Source organism: Nycticebus coucang, chromosome 8, assembly GCF_027406575.1.
Source record: "Nycticebus coucang isolate mNycCou1 chromosome 8, mNycCou1.pri, whole genome shotgun sequence".
Lineage (NCBI taxonomy): Eukaryota > Metazoa > Chordata > Mammalia > Primates > Lorisidae > Nycticebus > Nycticebus coucang.
Genome location: NC_069787.1, coordinates 24,806,615 through 24,827,142, shown reverse-complemented (window position 1 = coordinate 24,827,142; position 20,528 = coordinate 24,806,615). Strand labels below are relative to the sequence as shown.

The window sequence follows — 20,528 nt, the reverse complement described above, 5'->3', positions numbered from 1 at the left end:
TTTATCCCAGGGTCTCAAGGCTGGTTCAATATACGTAAATCTATAAATGTAATTCAACACATAAACAAACTTAAAAATAAAGACCATATGATTCTTTCAATTGATGCAGAAAAAGCTTTTGATAATATCCAGCATCCCTTCATGATCAGAGCACTTAAGAAAATTGGTATAGAAGGGACATTTCTTAAACTAATAGAGGCCATCTACAGCAAACCCACAGCCAATATTGTATTGAATGGAGTTAAATTGAAATCATTTCCACTTAGATCAGGAACCAGGCAAGGTTGCCCATTGTCTCCATTGCTCTTTAACATTGTAATGGAAGTTTTAGCCATTGCAATTAGGGAAGAAAAGGCGATCAAGGGTATCCACATAGGGTCAGAAAAGATCAAACTTTCACTCTTCGCAGATGATATGATCATTTATCTGGAAAACACTAGGGATTCTACTACAAAACTTTCAGAAGTGATCAAGGAACATAGCAATGTCTCAGGCTACAAAATCAACACCCATAAATCTGTAGCCTTTATATACACCAACAATAACTAAGCCGAACAAACAGTCAAGGACTCTATTCCTTTCACAGTAGTGCCAAAGAAGATGAAATATTTGGGAGTATACCTAACAAAGGACGTGAAAGATCTCTACAAAGAGAACTATAAAACTCTAAGAAAAGAAATAGCCGAAGATGTTAACAGATGGAAAAACATACCATGCTCATGGCTGGGAAGAATCAACATTGTTAAAATGTCCATACTGCCCAAAGCAATATATAATTTTAATGCAATTCCTATTAAAGCTCCATTGTGATACTTTAAAGATCTTGAAAAAATAATATTTCATTTTATATGGTATCAGAAAAAAACCTCGAATAGCCAAAACATTACTGAGCAATAAAAACAAAGCAGGAGGAATCACGCTACCAGACCTGAGACTGTACTATAAATCCATAGTGATCAAAACAGCATGGTACTGGCACAAAAGCAGAGAAGTAGATGTCTGGAACAGAATAGAGAACCAAGAGATGGATCCAGCTACTTACCGTTATTTGATCTTTGATAAGCCAATTAAAAACATTCAGTGGGGAAAAGATTCCCTATTTAATAAATGGTGCTGGGTAAACTGGCTGGCAACCTGTAGAAGATTGAAACTGGACCCACACCTTTCACCATTAACTAAGACAGACTCTCACTGGATAAAAGATTTAAACTTAAGACATGAAACTATAAAAATACTTGAAGAAAGTGCAGGGAAAACTCTTGAAGGAATCGGCCTGGGTGAATATTTTATGAGGACTCCCAAGGCAATTGAAGCAGTATCAAAAATACACTACTGGGACCTGATCAAACTAAAAAGCTTCTGCACAGCCAAGAACACGGTAAGTAAAGGAAGCAGACAGCCCTCACAATAGGAGAAAATAATTGCAGGTTATACCTCCGATAAAGGTCTAATAACCAGAATCCACACAGAACTCAAACGTATTAACAAGAAAAGAACACGTGACCCCATCTCAGGGTGGGCAAGGGACTTGAAGAGAATCTTCTCTAAAGAAGACAGATGCAAGATCTACAAACACATGAAAAAAAGCTCATCATCCTTAATCATCAGGGAAATGCAAATCAAAACTACTCTGAGATATCACCTAACCCCAGTAAGAATAGCGCACATAACAAAATCCCAAAACCAGAAATGTTGGCGTGGATGTGGAGGAAAGGGCACACTTCTACACTGCTGGTGGAAATGCCCACTAATACGTTCCTTCTGGAAGGATGTTTGGAGAACACTTAGAGACCTAAAAATAGACCTGCCATTCGATCCTATAATTCCTTTACCCAGAAGACCAAAAGTCACAATATAACAAAGACATCTGTACCAGAATGTTTATTGCAGCCCAATTCATAATTGCTAAGTCATGGAAGAAGCCCAAGTGCCCATCGACCCACGAATGGACTAGCAAATTGTGGTACATGTATACCATGGAATACTATGCAGCCTTAAAGAAAGATGGAGACTTTACCTCTTTCATGTTTACATGGATGGAGCTGGAACATATTCTTCTCAGCAAAGTATCTCAGGAATGGAAGAAAAAGTATCCAATGTACTCAGCCCTACTATGAAGCTAAATTATAGCTTTCACATGAAGACTATAACCCAACTATAGCACAAGACCATGGGGAAAGGGCCAAGGAAGGGGAAGGGAGGGGGGAGGTTTTAGTGGAGGGAGGGTAATGGGTGGGGCCACATCTATGGTGCATCTTAGAATGGGTACAGGCGATTGCACTAATGTACACAGCTATGATTTAACGATTAAAAAAAATACTTTTATTAAAAAAAAAAGAAAAGGGGGCTTAATAAAAAAAAAAAAGAAATCACAAAACTATTCTTCATGCAATCACACATTTTGAGATTAAAGCCAAATTATATCCCAATCCCAGACTTAAGATCGTCCATTTCAAATTACATTCTTTTTTCCCCCCTCAAAATGAGAGTTGGCTTTTGTTCGTTAATGTTTTAACACATAAGAATAACACATAAGAATCTTGAAAACAAAACTTAAATAAGGTCAAGTTTTTTGTGCCCAAGAGAAATGTAATGCCATCATGGCAAGGCCTCCCATTCATAAGTTAGGCTTCTTTAACATCCCTGGGCAAACAGAACACACAACTGAAAGCAGGCAGGAGCATTTCATACCTGACATAAAATCTCAAGCTCCTGCAGTTGATTTTCCATGTCTTCAACTTCAATCAAGCAATAGTCAGAGAATGACAAGAATCCCTGAACCCCAACTCTAATTTCCTGGCAGAGGCAAGCCTTCTGCTTCTCCAATTCAGGCTTTTATCTTGAACTCACAAGCTCAAGCAATCCACCTGCCTTGGCCTCCCATGAGCCACCGCGCCTGGCCCAATTTAGACCTTGAGAATAGAAGTATATGTTTCACTTTGGAAATAAGAATGGTTATTCCATGAAGCAGTGGGCTATAAGCTTCTGTTTAAGTACTCCACCAGTAAAAAAACATATAGTAGGGGCGGCGCCTGTGGCTCAGTCGGTAAGGCGCCGGCCCCATATACCGAGGGTGGTGGGTTCAAACCCGGCCCCGGCCAAACTGCAACCAAAAAATAGCCGGGCGTTGTGGCGGGCGCCTGTAATCCCAGCTACTCGGGAGGCTGAGGCAAGAGAATCGCTTAAGCCCAAGAGTTGGAGGTTGCTGTGAGCTGTGTGAGGCCATGGCACTCTACCAAGGGCCATAAAGTGAGACTCAGTCTCTACAAAAAAAAAAAAAAAAAACATATAGTAGATACCCACTGAAGATAATTTTTGCCAGCAATTTATATGTTAAATACTAATAAAGCTTAACTTAAAAAATAAATAAATAAATAAAAATAAACATAGATAGCCTATTATAGTCTTCCTATACTCCAAAAAGATTGTTTTATGTATTCCCTAGAGTTAAGTGGACCTCTCTAAGGAAGCCATAGCAATAGAAAATTAAGAGAACATATACAAAAATCTAAATCAAATTTTTAGATTATAAAACTTTCTAGTAAAGAAAGACAAACAAAAAATAGAAAACAGGATCTGTTTCATCAAAATATTAATTTGTCATTTGAGTTTAACAAAACTGTGACACTCTCATGAGAGAAAGATAATAGAAACATACAGCAGCTAACGTTTTGCTTTAGTTGAAGTCTTCTAAAAGGTCACGTTAAATGAAAATCTAAAACTGGACCAGAAATTTGCTGATATCCACACATTAAGATATGTTAGTCAAATTCTCTTAACACTCCGCCAATCATCTATATTTTTTTGAAATAAAAACAATTTCCTGGAAAGCTATTTAAATTGAGACCAGCAAAAGAATCAATGATGGAAAATAATCTAAAATAAATGTCATCTGAATCACTTAAAATCTGAAAATATACCTCAAGGAGGTCCTTTTCCAACACTCTGTGCCCAACATATACACTCCATAGCTCTATTTATTATTTTCCCAGCTTCTATTTATTCAAGAAAGTAGTCAGGGCAGGAAATGGGACAAGTCAAATGATCACAATCAATCTCATCACCTTCCCGACATGCTGTGAGTGTAATTAATCCTCTATTTATTCAGGGGACTTCACACCCCTTACATTAAGGCAGCAACTCCCTGCTGGCTTCAGTTGAGATAATTATGTTATAACAAGGATTGGGTTTCAATCATAATAGACAGAAGAAAAAGGAAATTGTACTTGAAGTTGTCAGTTTTTTAAAAAAGCTTTTTTGTGGTTCTATTCAAAGGACGCTCTTGACAAAGCTCTCCTTAAACAGAGCACTTTCTAAGTACGATAACCACACGTATGCCACATTAATCAATGTAAGCCTCTTCTCTGAGTAAGATGTTAAGACAATTCAAGCACATTGAAAATTTTCTGTGAAGCGGAGAATACTAGTTTACAAAACCTGACTAAATCAATCACCACCTGAACTCACTGTGGTTGCCTCCAAAGAGAATCCTCCAAAGACTTTTAAGGTATAAAAATACACAAGAACAAGGAAGTGAAGGAAAATACCAATTTGCTCACTTTGTCAAGGGTCATGGCTCTAACAAGCCAAAACTAAGGACCACAGAAGTCTGTAGCCAACTACCAGGGACTAAAACGAGAAAGAACAGAGACTAATCTCACAGCCACCCAGTCACAGCTATAAATGTGCTGGATACACACCATACTGCTTAGAAAAAAGGGGTGGTGCCTGCGGCTCAAAAGGAGTAGGGCGCTGGCCCCATATACCGGAGGTGGAGGGTTCAAACCCAGCCCCAGCCAAAAACTGCAAAAAAAAAGTAAGAAAGAAAAAGGCATAGTATTTTCCATGCCTATTCATTTGAAAATGATTATCTTTTTTACAAGAACTCCTATCCACACTTTCTCCTCTAACCTCCTCCTTTATGAAAATATAACATCTTGCCCAATTTATTTTTATAAACCTCTATTTTTATCAATGCCTACAATCAATCATAAAGCCCATGGTACATATATAAGTAAAAATGGTAAGTGAATTACATCTCTAAATTTTTTTAAATTCTAAAGTACAGCAAACCTATTTTTTCTTTTCTTTCTTTTTCTTTTTTTGAGACAGAGTGTCACTATGTCACCCTTGGTAGAGTGCCATGGCGTCACAGCAACCACAAACTCTTGGGCTTAAGCAATTTTTTGGTTGCAGTCGTTATTGTTGTTTAGCAGGTCCCGGCCAGGCACAAACCTGCCAGCCTCGGTGTCTGTGGCCAGCACCCTACTCACTGAGCTACGGGCTCTGAGCCACCAAAATTATTTTTTCTAGGTCCATCATTAGAATCTGTGGTGGCTCACACCTGTATTCCTAACAATTTGGAAAGCTGAGGTGAAAGGATTGCTTGAGGCCAGTTCGAGATCAGTCTGAGCAACACAGAAAAACATAGACCCTGTCTCTACAAAAAATAGAAAATTTAACCGGGCCTATAGTCCCAGCTACTCCAGAGGCTAAGGCAAGAGGATCACTTGAGCCCAGGAGTTTGAGGCTACCATGACCCATGATGATCCCACAATACCCTAGTCTGGGCAACAGAGTGAGAACCTGTTTCAAAAACACAAACTCAAACCCAACAGATATATAATTTTTGTTAGTTTTTTCAATATATTTAGTTATAGAGAGTATTTGCATTTTTACAAAAGGTTATTTTAATCTTAAATTTGTAGGAACATTTGTAATCCTATGATTTATTGGCACATTTCTTGTGAGAGAAGTGTAATGAAGAGCAACAGGCCCCAGTGGGCATTGCTGAACAACTGGTGATAAGGCAAAGAACCATTACCTAAATCCTTTCTATGTGAAACCACAGTGAATGTGTGCAAGACAAGGGATACTGGCATGTATTAATCTTTTCTTATGGATATAAACCCCACTTTCATCCAGGATGAATTTGTGGATTTAATTAAAAATAAACAGTAAAACTAAAGAGCAACCTGACATGCCAAAATAAGCACCTTTCCAAGAATGACCTCAATCCAAGGGAGGTTTAACTTATTTGAAATTACACACAATTGTTTCTTGAAATTTCTACATGCTAATCGTTGGCAACTAATGTAACATTTAATGCTTTACCATTTGTCAGTGAAGTAACTTTCCTTACAAAAGTAAAACCACCTGAGTGTCTATCACTTTGCATGTTTAGCAAAGTGATAATCAGATGCTCAGACTGTGTTCATACAGACGCCTGACATCACCTTTGACACTGTAGATTATCATAATCGGTGACACCAGTGGTAGAAGGTGTAAGGGCTCTCCCCAGCTATGGCTCAAAATGGCTTTGTGAGATTACAATGTCCGGATGAGGTGGATGCATGCCCCTTCCCAGCCTCCAACTCTTCTCTGAGAAACGCCACTCACACTGACAAACCAGGCATCTCTGAGCACTGCTTTAGCTGGTACCCCTCATCCTGCTATGTCTAAGGCAACTGGATCAGGAAAAGACACCATGCTGTGCTGAGCCAACCACATTCTCCCTCCTCTGGAATTACAAACAAAGGGCTCTAGTCTATCTCTACTGAAAATAAAGACGTAAACTCTGAGCTAGGGAGCAGCCATCCTCCTCCATGGACACAGAGAGCACAGCTGCAGTGACTCGCAGAAAGAAGCAAGACGAGTGACTACATGCCAGACAGAGAGCAAACTGCCTCCTAGGGGGCCAGCTGTACTCTCGAAATCCAGGTGCTATAGTCTCAGCTATTCCAGAGGCTAGCTTCTTAGGTGATAACCTGTTGTAACCTAAGAGAACCCCTCAATGTTATTGTATGAATGAGTTTCTCCTATGTAGCCAACTGGCAAGAATTAGTCAAGAGTACTGACAGCCTCCAGCACACAGACTGGAGAGACAGGATTTCTTATTTGGCCCTATTACTACCACATCATAACTCCCAGGCTAATAACAGATTTTCCTATTTGATAATAAAGGGTTACTACAAGGATAAACTATGATGCAAATACAAAAAGCCCCTAACTTGTTCTTGCCCTTCCAAAACACCACAGCTAGAACCAGGAAACCTGTTCACAATGCTGCATACAGGTTTTCCTTGTCTATTCCTCTGCGTGATATTATCTTCCCAGCCTGGAATGTATCCATTCCTGACTTTTATTATAATCATATGGGTAAAACAGCCCTAGGCAATCACAGAGCATTTTTTATGTTTTGCTATTTATTCATATTCCTTCTTTGTCCAAATTTTTCTATACATAGTATACATCTTTTCCAGCTGTTCTCCCAATGTTCCTGGCCACTTCTTTATAAATACTCCTTTGAGGCCTCAAATCATCATTTCTCAAACTGAACTCCTGGCCAGGCATGGCAGTTCATGCCTGTAATCCACAGCACTTTGGGAGGCTGCAGCAGAAAGATCCTTTGAGCTCAGGAGTTTGAGACCAGCCAGAGCAACATAGCAAGGACCCCATCTCTATAAAAAATATAATAAAATAAAACTGAACTCTTTGGGCGGTGCCTGTAGCCAAAAGTGGGTAGGGTGCCGGCCCCATATACCGAGGGTGACGGGTTCAAACCTGGCCCTGGCCAGCTAAAACAGCAGTGGCAACTGCAACAAAAATAGCCTGGCATTGTAGCAGGCACCTGTAGTCCCAGCTCCTCGGGAGGCTGAAGCAAGAGAATCGCCTAAGCCCAATAGCTGGAAGTTGCCGTGAGCTGTGACGCTACAGCATTCTATTGAGGGTGACAAAGTGAGACTCAAAAAAGAAAAAACAAAACCTGGGCGGCGCCTGTGGCTCAGTCGGTAGCCCCATATACCGAGGGTGGCGGGTTCAAACCCGGCCCCGGCTGAACTGCAACCAAAAAATAGCCGGGCGTTGTGGTGGGCGCCTGTAGTCCCAGCTACTTGGGAAGCTGAGGCAAGCGAATCGCTTAAGCCCAGGAGTCGGAGGTTGCTGTGAGCTGTGTGAGGCCACGGCACTCTACCGAGGGCCATTAAGTGAGACTCTGTCTCTACAAAAAAAAAAAAAAGAAAAAACAAAACCTGAACTCCTCATCTTCTGTCCTAATTTACACCCTCTCCAATATTACTGAATCTTGGCAAATGGTCCTTCATTGTTCCACTTAAATGGCCAATCAAAACCTGCGTAAATATAAAACAGGCTACAAAGAATATGTGTAGTTATTATTTCCACTGGTTTAAAATGAATCAGAAAACTACTAGAGGAAATACTAAAATATTAATACTGGCTGAATGAGATGAAGAGACTCGCTGCGTCATATGACCAATGAGAAGTAGAGCTAGAACATATCATAGCTCATTCTTTTCTATTCTGGCTTATATAAAAAGGTATAAACTGCTACACTTTGAGAAGGTCAGAACGATCACTGCTACTGATGAGGGCAGCTCACTAGCAAAGAACCAGGGGGAAATCTTATATTGAATATAGCTGAAAATATAAAAAATAAGTTGAAATGAAATTTTTTTGTTTTGAGACTCAGTCTCATTTTATTGCCCAGGCTAGAGTGCTATGGCATCAGCCTACCTAACTCACAGCACCCTCAAACTCCTGGGTTCGAGCGATCTTCCTGCCTCGCCTTCTGAGTAGTTTAGAGAATATTGGGGCTACAGTCTCCCACCAACATGCCTGGCTAATTTTTCTATTTTTAGTGGAGATGATGTCTCATTTTTGTACTGAGCTCAAGCAATCTTCCCAGCTTAGCCTTCCAGAATGATAGGATTACAGGTGTGAGCCACCATGCCCAGCCTCAATTCACAATTTTTTTTTTTTTTTTTGAGACAGGGTCTCACCATGTCACCCTCAGTAGAGGGCTGTGGCATCACAGCAACCTCCAACTCTTGGGCTTAAGTGATTCTCTTGCCGTAGCCTCCCAAGTAGCTGGGACTACAAGTACCCGCCACAACACCCAGCTGTTTTTTGTTGCCATTATCAATGTTGTTTAGCTGGCCCAGGCCAGGTCTGAACCTGCCACCCTCAGTGTATGTGGCTAGCGCCATAACCACTGTGCAAAAGGCACTGAGCCACAATTCACATTTTTTAAAGTGCTACTTTTTTTTTTTGAGACAGAGTCTGTGTCACCCTTGCTAGAGTGCCGTAGCATCACAGCTCACAGCAACCTCAAACTCTTGTGCTTCAGTGATTCTCTTGCCTCAGTCTCCCAAGTAGCTGGGACTACAGACTCCGGCCACAACACTCAGCTATTTTTTGTTGCAGTTGTCATTGTTGTTTAGCTGGCTGGACTGGGTTCAATCGAACCCACCAGTCTGGGTGTATGTGGCCAGCGTCCTACCCTCTGAGCTACCAGAGCCACCAAGTACTATTTTTTTTTTAACAATGAAAAATGTTTTCTTAACCTGCTCTAATATGTATTCAATTCAACTAAAACTTAGTGTACTTACAAGGAGATACTGGGCTCACAAGGAGATACTATGTGCTCATTCATGTGGACCTTACAATTTTAGAGGGGGAAAGAGATCCGCACCTAGATTGTAACAATACGAGACAGGCACACACCAAGAGAATGTTTGCTGTAGTAGGTACCACACTCAAAACTTCTGATAGAGCAAATAATGAAAAATACTGGGAGCACTCTTTCAGAAAAACAATTTGCAAAGTCTGTAACTCAGAATAAGAATCCAGGAGTTTAATAGCCGGGCATTGTGGCGGGCGCCTGTAGTCCCAGCTGCTCGGGAGGCTGAGGCAAGAGAATCGCTTAAGCCCAGGAGTTGGAGGTTGCTGTGAGCTGTGGGAGGCCACGGCACTCTACCGAGGGCCATAAAGTGAGACTCTGTCTCTACAAAAAAAAAAAAAGAATCCAGAAGTTTCAGTCTTTAAGATTTGCAAATATGCTGTACAAGACACAGATTATCCTAAGACAAAAATAAAAACCTAGCACTAAAGCAAAATTTATGATAGCTATTGCTATAACTTCATTAATTGGACACAAGAATAGCTTTGTTACCTATATTCCAATAACTTTTTGCCAAAGGAAATGTCTGACTATAAAAATAGTTCATTGTGATATTCAGAATTTAGCACTTGTCTGGTATTTCAAATAAAATTTTACAAAGTTTTTATTATTATAACCAGAAACATCAAACGTAGACTTAAGGATAATATACAACTACTTTCAAATATAAAAATAAGATGCTGTGGCTTGGTGCCCATGGCCCAGTGGTTACAGCACCAGCCACATGCACCAAGGCTAGTGAGTTCGAACGCAGTCCAGGCCAGCTAAACAACAATGACAACTGCAACAAAAAAAATAGCCGGGCACTGTGATGGGCACCTGTAGTCCCAGCTACTTGGGAGGGTAAGGGAAGAGAATCACTTAAGCCCAAGAGTTAGAGGTTGCTGTGAGCTGTGACACCATGGTACTCTACCAAGGGCAACATAATAAGATTCTGTCTCAAAAAAATAAAATAAAATAAATGTGCTGTATTTCACTGACAAGTTTATGAAAAAGAAATAAATCAAGGTAAACAGTGAGGGGAAAAAAATATGTTATAAAAATCATGAACACACACTACAGTATAATTAATTTAGAGCCAAAAATAAAGATGATACTAAAAAGCTGAATCATGTTGTACTTGTAAAATAAGGATGAAACTAGAAATCTTAATAAATATTAGATAAAGAAACAAATGTTTTATCTTACAGGGAGCGAAAAATGGCTGGGTTACAGTTAAATTTTAACACACAAAGTAAAAACAACAGTCTGTTCAGGAAAAGCAAAGTTATGTTCAAATTGGTGAAGTTAAGAAAACAACTTTACAAAGTAATTTGAAGAATCCTTGCCGGTTTCTCTTTCCTACCTTACCCCCTGATATATTACCTCTTTTAAAAAATTACTATTTCTACAACAATTACTAAGAACCTAAGAATTTTGCTTCATTTCCCACAACTTAAAACCAAGAGAAAAAAAAATTTAAGACTAAGTAAGATAATCACCACATCAACTTTAGGGTCTATATCCTTCTACTTCAATGAAATACAATCCTCTCTAGTTAATAAGGAATGTCACTGGGCGGTGCCTGTGGCTCAAAGGGGTAGAGCGCCGGTCCCATATGCCGAAGGTGGCGGGTTCAAACCCAGCCCCGGCCAAAAAAAAAAATAATAATAAGGAATGTCACAAATAGAGAAACAGGCATTCATGGAAATGGGACCCTGGCACCAACTCAATACTCATTACATGTTTATAAAATCCTCACCATTTTCAAAAAAAAAAGAAAGAAAGAAAGAAAAAAGAGAAAACAAAACTCATAAAGACTATTTCAATTTAATTTTATTATAAAAATGAAAGTAACAACAGGAAATGGCAGCAGGGTATTTGATAAGCTCAATTAGGAGGAGAATCAAATGAAGTGATGACATGCCATTATGACCTCAGGGGTTAAAGATTCAATTTTCCATCTGGTGAAATCTACATTTCCAACACAAATGCTGACACCACCTGCTGTATGTTTTTAGGTGTTATCTTGAGCAACCCCTAAGCATTTTCCATACAACAGGTATAGCTTCTAGTTATTTTCGTATTTCACTCTGCAATATAATTGCTTCGCCATGAACAAAAATAAAAAATAAATTCTATACGACAGCTCATTCATAAGAGGCATTAAAATCCATGCTGAAGCCTTTACTTACCAATCATGGTAATACTAAAAACATCATGATTATTTCTCTTCCAAGTCACGATTGATATCGTGCAATCATTTTCTACAGTACTTAGGAATCATTCCAATTAAGAGCTCTCTTTATATGCTCTTAATTAATAGCCTCTTACTACAGAAATGGATAATTTGGCCATGTCTAATAATAATCAGATCTAAAGAACTCCTTCATAAAATGCAAATTCACTACATTTTAAAATTTAATGGTTAATCTCCTGTGTTTTCTTGATTGAGGCAATAGCAAATGCTTTTTGAAAATTTTACATACCAAGCACATGCTGAAGCCCATTTGTGAGGGTTCAGACTCTTAAATACGTGTGTTATAAAGACTCTACCAGGCTCTGAAGACTGTATTTTTCATAATATGAACTCTATAAGCCAGTGATTAGCCAGTAAATGTGCAGTTCTCATTTGGATTAGATTTGAGTAGGTTTGTATATTACGATGTTTATGCACCTAAACAAGAATGCACATAAATACACACTCATACCCAACTGTAAGTAAACAATAGATACAAGTTCAAATATTCAGTCTTGAGATTTCATATTGGACAGTCAATAGTAAGGCAATAAACACAACTGTCTGTTTTAATAACTATTTTCCAGGCAATACCAATACCCATTTTTTCAAACAAAAGTAACTTTTCACCATCTATACCTCCTTCCCTAAGTTAATAGTTCACCAAACTTCCTCTGTTAATCAAGTTACTTTTTAAGTGTTTGGTAGCTAAATGGATTTTTTCTGTCATTAAAATTTATTCCCCTGGGTGGCGCCTGTGGCTAAAGGAGTAGGGTGCCAGCGCCATATGCCGAAGATGGCGGGTTCAAACCCAGCCCCAGCCAAAAACTGCAAAAAAAAGAAAAGAAATTTATTCCCCTGGTTATTTCACTTTTTTCTTTCTGGGTAAATAGGTGTTTCAGAAATGTAAGCATGTAAACATTCGAAAGTGACTCAAAACTTACTTGGCTTTCTGAATCCATACACAGTAGTCCGAGATATAGAGATCATTTAGAATATATGCTGGGTCATTCTCTTGAAAAATTTTGTGAATATCCAGGAAACACTTTAAAACTGCACTTTTACCTGAAGGAAATTGAAAAAATTCCTTATGAAAAAAATCTAATTTTTAAAATGACAAATTCAGATCCTGAAAGGTGATTCATGTAAAGTAGCACAGAGATTTAATGATTTCTTAAGAATAATTTTAACATTCCTTTAGTGCATGAAAACTTACCAATCCTACTACATCCAAATGCCTATAATTCTTTCCTTAAGAATTATAAATAATCTTTATATTCTATTGTTATAGCTGATTAATTGTAGTCACCACAAAAACACTATGAAATACAATAGGTCAATTAAATGAAAGGGAAAAAAGTTTTCCAAACTAAATGAATATTTAAATGCATCATAACTAATTAGATAACGTTCTTCTAATTCAACTTTTCAAAATGACAAGGAAAATTATATTTTAATTTTAAACTTTTTTATTTCTTATGTCAACATTTCTCATTAAGGAATTATCTACTACCAAATTTTTTCACCTTGAAAAACTGAAGAAAACTCGATTGAACACTGAAATATCATTATCACTGCTTCAGAAATAAGTTGACAAAAATCATTTGAAAGAAAGCTATCAAATATTAAAGTCTTATCCTTACATAATTTCTTACTTACAGTTGTTAAATGAATTAATTTTAATCCAATCAAAGTCTACAAAAGAAACCTTTCACAACTCAATGATTCCCCTGGTGTTCCAAACTTCATGCAACACGTCTTCTTCCCTGAAATTAACTATGAGGCAAATTACTAAATCTAAAGTAGTACAACCTCCTGTGAGACACAGCATTTTCAATAAGCTGTTTTATTCTTATCTTTATAGTTCTGATACATGGAGATAGTGTATGTATGTTGAGTTTGTGAAGATACTAGATATTCTTTCATCAATATTTCCCATTTCACTTTTAGATCTTGAGATAAAAGAATCATGAGCAAGTGGCGCCTGTGGCTCAGTGAGTAGGGCGCCGGCCCCATACACTGAGGGTACAGGGTTCAAACCCGGCCCCAGCCAAACTGTAACAAAAAAATAGCCAGGCATTGTGGCGGGTGCCTTTAGTCCAGCTACTTGGGAGGCTGAGGCAAGAGAATCGCCTAAGCCCAGGAGTTGGAGGTTGCTGTGAGCTGTGACGCCACAGTACTCTACCAAGGGCAATAAAGTGAGACTCTGTCTCTAAAAAAAAGAAAAAGAAAGAAAGAAAGAAAAAAATAGAATCATGAGCTAGGTGATAATATCTCAAGATCCCAAGACTGCTACCACTAAATTTTTAATGTAATTAACACTAGTAAATAAGTTTCAAAAGTTAAGTAGATACTTATGTTTTATTCGTGGTTAATCCCTAATACCTAGAACAGAACATTGCAGCAGCAGGTTTGGATTTTACTTTTTAAGAACAAATTATACAGTAATCGCCCAGTGTAAACCCTTGCAATGTCTTTTGATAGTCTCACCAAATCCTGCTGTTTTTTCCTTAGAAATGTTCCTTGTACCTGCCCTGAGCACCTATCCTCATTCATACTCTTATCCTTTCATGCCTAGATTAAAAAATCTCCTTTTTCCTCTTTCAGATTCCAGACTCTCTCCCCTCTAACACACATTTTTAATGTATCACTTTTCATTGAGTCCCTGCATATGCTTTCAAGGGTTTCTATGGACTTGTTTCCAAGCCTTTGTCCCACAGGGGCCCTCTTTCTTTTCCACTCCACTAGTCTGCGGTCAAGGTCTAGTTCAAGTCTTTTCCCCTTCAGGAAGACCTGCGCTGACTTCCCTAAGTCATCAGGGTCCTTTACTAAAAACCCTGCAAAGGAAAGCAGTGGGAAGGAAACTCAGCCAGTCTTCCCCTGTAACCTTCCCTGCTCACTTCACAGAAGGAGAAGCTGAGGCTCCAGGATGAGTAAGATACGGTCACTAAGTTGAGGGAGTAGGATATAAATTCCACCCTTACTGGCTCCAGAGGCTCTCCACTGTGCCGTGCCACCTGTATGTTCTTGATCCATTCGGTCTCTATCATATTTTTATTATTCAAGAGCTAAGTAGGTAATAACTCCTTGAAACTAGAGGCCATGCCTTTTTAAAGAATATTAACTATGTGACTTCCTCATATGTGGATGGGAAGAATGCCAATGAAAGCTCCATTGCCAAAGTATTTGTTAAGAGAAGTAAATAATGAAAATACAAGATGTAAAGTTCACTTGGTTAAGTCAAGGTTAGAGCTATGACTTATCAAAATGGCCCAGGTTAGCTATGTGAAATTATTAGTGTGGATCACCTATTTTAATTACATGGTAATATTGAAGGCAGAGTTTGATGAAAGGAGGAAACAGAACCAAAATTCACAGACCTGATGAAATCAAGTTTGCCATGGTAGCCATTCTCCAAAAAAAAAAAAATCAAGGAAAACCTAACTAACCCATAAGAATTTTTTGGATAGGGCGGCGCCTGTGGCTCAGTGAGTAGGGCGCCGGCCCCATATGCCGAGGGTGGCGGGTTCAAACCCAGCCCCGGACAAACTGCAACCAAAAAATAGCCGGGCGTTGTGGCGGGCGCCTGTAGTCCCAGCTGCTGGGGAGGCTGAGGCAAGAGAATCGCGTAAGCCCAAGAGTTAGAGGTTGCTGTGAGCCGTGTGACGCCACGGCACTCTGCCTGAGGGCGGTACAGTGAGACTCTGTCTCTACAAAAAAAAAAAAAAAAAAAAAGAATTTTTTGGATAGTTTTAATTGTTACAGAGAAGACAGTAAGCATGTGACAACTGATTTCTTTTTTTGCTTTCTTTCTCTGTTTTTTTGGGGGAATGGGGGGGGGAGACAGAGGGTGCAGAGGGAAGGATTTAGTACAACTTTATAACCATTAACCTAAAGTTTTGAAAGTTTATCATAGGTCTTTATCAGAAAAATAAACCATTTTCTTATAACTTGAATAAGCTTCTCCACAGCACGACACCTTCAGAATACTGCCTGCCAAGGTCTTGTGTCTTATAATTAGTTTGATAGAAAATGCAGGATTTGGAGGAGAACACTTGGCTGGAGCAGATGGGTCACACAGGGGAAAAGGGTGATTTCAGTGGAAGTCAAACAGCAACAAGGAGGGGAAACAAATGCGACCAGACCAAAATGAGCAAGAGGACCTGAACTCAGATGGGAGCAGTAGGGATAAAAGGCCTACGGAGTTCAGGTCACATATTTAATAACGATCTACAGCTTGCATTACCTAATAAAATTACACACAGCTTTATTTAACACATATCTCTACAGTGAGGTAGGGTGCCCTTTTACCTGGTAAATATTCCAACCATCACACACGCAAAAGTAAAAGAACAGTAATGAAAAGAAATGTCAAATAACAAAGAAAAAATGTCAAAAAAAATAATTAAATTTAAAGAGAAGAAATTATATTAAATTTGCATGTTCTAACCACTATCTCCTATTTTCTTTTTTAAAAGAAAAGAAAAAAAAATACACACACACACAAAAAAATAAAAATGGCAAACACATATACCAAGATGCTAATAGTCTCAACATTCACGGAGCAAATATGTAAGAGCCTGTTATGTGTCTGGCATTATTCTACATGTGGGAGTAGTTTCTTGTCCTTTTTTGCACTTTCCTCTAATTTCATAATTGTCCACAAGAAACATTATGTTTAACAAAAAGACATATTTGACTATACAACCAACCCGTAAAATACTGACAGATGAATGTTACAAATTTTAACTCCCATATACAATTGTATTTTTGAACAACTGAAGAGCAATATTTATAGCAGGTAATTTTTAAAAATCACATTCAGAGCAGTTTTGAAAGGGAAAATTATGCGCTCTCTTCAAAAGGTGGGTTTTAATTGTCAGCCTTATTCAAACTACCTTCATCATATGCTATGTACGTATATGACAAAATACGGGCCAAGATAACTAAGCTACTGCAATTGACAATCTGGAATTAAAAGTACATTAAAACCATCCTCCCCCTGACAGTACATATTATTACCCCAAGGTCATATTTGATCTCCTTTGTTCTGATGATATCAACATGGATGATTACAGCATCACAGCCAGGAGACTCACAAGCATGTGGCAGGATTTTTTTAAGTCTCTTTTATACTAACTGCTCTATCAGACCCTCAGCATTGCATCTAGCAACTATCAGCAAAGGAAAAAACTGGCCCTTGTCTAGGTTGTCACATGGCCAGTGGCCCGAAACCTATGGGGACTCAAAAGTACATGGATCCTTTGGGGCTTTATCCAGATGTGGGCTCATCACACATCATATAGGCATAAAAAATTGCTAAGGCTCAAATCCAAGACATTTATTTCTGCTCAAAGGCACTTCAGGAAAGTGACCATTTTCAGGAGTACACCGCCTGGTTCAAAGTAGAAAAAAAAAGGTACCTTACACAGTAACCACAGTGACTATTTTCACTGCAGAAAGGCACTAAACAGCTCTCTCTAGGATGTTCAATCTCCTGAGGGTTAGGGATTCTCTAGGATGGACTTGGTGGGATAAGCCAACCCTATCTATGAAAGAAAGGCTCTGAGACCAAGAGCTCACGTTCATTCACAAAGGTGGTCTAACACTAGTATCCTGGTATTATAAGTGACAATTGGCATGAACGTTTTACTTCAGAGAAAGACTAATGATGACACAGAGAAACATAATGACAACAGAGAGAAAATATGAGTGACAGTAACAAGTAGATAGGCAGGAAATAAGACTTAACATATTCCCTGGCTTTTCTTTAATGGAAAGTTTCTCCAGTTTTCCTTTACGAGAATGGTAAACTAAGAACAATGTGCTTTCCTGTCTGGACAGATGTTGCATCTCAGGTTAATATATCTCAAAACAAAGATAAGACTGAGCTGTTCCGTCCAATGACTATCTGAAATCCTTCTATTAGCAGAGAAGGTAATAATCTCACTGACAGACCAGCTCATGGTTGGAGACACTTAAGAAATGGTTCCTGTCTCTAGGAGATGATCAGGGAAGTGGATGTTTTTGCTGGCTAAAAGCCAGCATAGGAAAAATAATATAAATTGCTAACTCCACACAGTAAGACCTAAATTTCTTTTCAACTGTTGGTACATTACAGCTCCTACATGGCTTGGTTTTCTGGGTATCTAGTTCTATACCCTTTAAAGTTTTGAGCTACATGAGACAAAAAGCCAAAATAAGTAAACAAAAAAGGAGTGGTTATTCAAAGTACATAAAGGAAAGCTCTGCTTGGTCTTATTTGTAAAACCATCTCAAAATAAAAGCTAATATTACTGTCATCGTAAAATATGTAACTCAGTAAATATCTAGCCATAATTCTGGCATTTTGATGAGACCACGTTTATCAAAAATGGTATCAATTACCTGTATTTTAACATCAATTTTCATAGGTCATTTAACCATAAAAAGGGATGAGGCAATCAAAAGAAAATCAAATGGGGTAATTTCCTTCAATAGCTGGCCCTGGTAGGAAGCAGATTAAAGTCAAATCCCTAACAACTAACACAACACATACTCATTAAATTTAGCATTAAGAAAGCTGCATGGTCTATGTAAATTTTTTATCCTCAAATTCCTCAGATGCCATTTAAGCTTTTACATTTCTTAAACATAATAAGAAACACATACTTGAAACAATCGGTTACTATTTTGAGCACAAATTTATAGTCCTATGTCAATTTAAAAAGTATTCTTTGGGCTCAGCACCAGCCACATACACCAAGGCTGGCGGGTTAGAACACAGCCCAGGCCAACTAAACAACAATGACAACTGCAACAAAAAATAGCCAGGTGTTGTGGCAGGCGCCTGTAGTCCCAGCTACTTGGGAGGCTGAGGCAAGAGAATCGCTTAAGCCCAGGAGTTTTATGTTGCGCCCAGGAGTTTTAGGTTGCTGTGAGCTGTGACACCATAGCACTCTACCCAGGGCAACGTAGTGAGACTCTGTCTCAAAAAAAAAAAAAAGGATTCTTTGCTATTAAAATGACATATATTATCCATATAATGACAAACAAAATTAACATGAAATAAACATACACTTTGTATATGTTACCTTTGCCTAGAAGGCACACCCTCTATTCAACCCCTAATTTACCATCTAAGTCCCAAATCTTGCATTAGTTCTCAGAACAGAGGTTCAATTCTTTCCCAAGCTGGTTAGGGTTCCCTCATAATAGCTGGCATACCCCTCTCTTATAGCAGTACTATAGTTTGAATGTGTCCCCCAAAAGCATGTATGTTGGAAACTTAAGCCCCAACATGGGAGGAAAATGGGATGGGAGATGGGGACTAATGAGAAGTGTTTAGGTCTTGAAGGATTTAGCCCATCATAAACAGATTAATGCTAATTATATAAAAGGACTTGGGGCTACGAGCTCTCACCACGTGATGATTTCTGCCATGCTATGAAACAGCAAAAGGCCTTCACCAGATGCAGCTCCTCAGTCTTGAACTTCCCAGCCTTCAGAACTTGAGCCAATAAAATTTCTGTTCTTTATAAATGAACCAGTCTACAATATTCTTTTATAGCAATAAAAAATGGACTAGGACAAGCAGTTAGTAGCTACCCACCTGCTCTGCACCAGCTATACACATTATATCATTTAACCCTACAAGTTAAGTACTTTCTTCCTTATTTCATAAATAAGAAAACTGAGAACCAAGAATATGAAGGAGTTCGCCAAGATCACAGCTAGAAAGCAACAGTCAGGATTTGAAAATAAGTATGTCTGACTTTTAGGGACTATGCAATAAATACGGTGTCAGTATCTATCACCTTTCTGTGGTGAACTCCTTGATGGGAAAGAACATGACTCTTCATCTTTCTTCTCTCATCTAGAACGACATCCAACAAATTATATGTTCCTGTTCCATAAAGGCTGGCTGTGAATCTACAGTCTGGAGTACACAGAACCTAAGTTTAAACACACCTGGACAAATTGCTCAATTAACATGTACTAGTTATAACATCTTTGTGGCCTAAGTTATTGCATTGTAACAAATGTGAAGTATATAGTTTGTTTACTCCTTCCCTTATTATGCCTATTCCCTGAAGAGAAAAGAATGTTGCTATACCAACTTTCTTACATCACTATACCATCAAAAAATTCAAATAATGAATGTAACTCAATATTCCTTTTTGCCTTTTCTGCTCTAATAATCTCTGCAATATTTGCTGGTTTGGAAGGACAGCCCTGACATTAACCCTATCTTCCTTAAATCAAACTATCAAAGAAATGGTTGTCTCCGTTTAGAAATGCATGCACAGGCTGGGCATGGTGGCTCACACCTGTATCCTAACACTCCAGGAGGCCAAAGCAGGCAGATGGCTTGAGCTCACAAGTTTGATACCAGCCTGAGCAAAAATAGCTGGGCATTGTGGTGGGCGCCTATAGTCTCAACTACTTGGAAGGCTGAAGTGAGAGGATCATTTAAGCTCAAGAGTTTGAGACTGCTGAAAGCTACAACGCCATGGCACTCTATCAAGGATGACAAAGTGAGATTATGTATCAAAAAAGAAAGAAAGAAATACATGTGCAAATGTTATTAAAATTGCATAATGGAGGTATAATTAATTTCAACTTCTTTGGGCTACAAAGTGTAACGCATCCAAGTTCAAGGAAGAATAATAAAAACAAAAATTCCCATCTATACAATAAATAGAAAATAGAAACGTTAAGAAGCTGAAGCAGCATGGAAAAAAGCTCTTTGAAACAGGTGCAATCTACTGGATTTTTTTTAAACCTTAAACATTGAAAACTTCCTAAATTTGTGGGTAAAATTTTCATTTTACTATTCCATTTTAAGAATAC

At 38.5% G+C, this 20,528-nt stretch overlaps 1 protein-coding gene across 2 annotated transcripts in view; it reads right to left on the bottom strand.

The window, feature by feature from the left end:
• SHQ1 (SHQ1, H/ACA ribonucleoprotein assembly factor) overlaps positions 1-20,528 on the bottom strand; it is a 151,905-nt gene that overhangs the window by 70,335 nt on the left and 61,042 nt on the right. For both annotated transcript variants that reach the window (XM_053599049.1, XM_053599050.1), the window contains one exon: positions 12,641-12,761. In XM_053599049.1, coding sequence (XP_053455024.1) covers positions 12,641-12,761 — 121 coding nt within the window. The remainder of the gene's footprint in view (positions 1-12,640; positions 12,762-20,528) is intronic.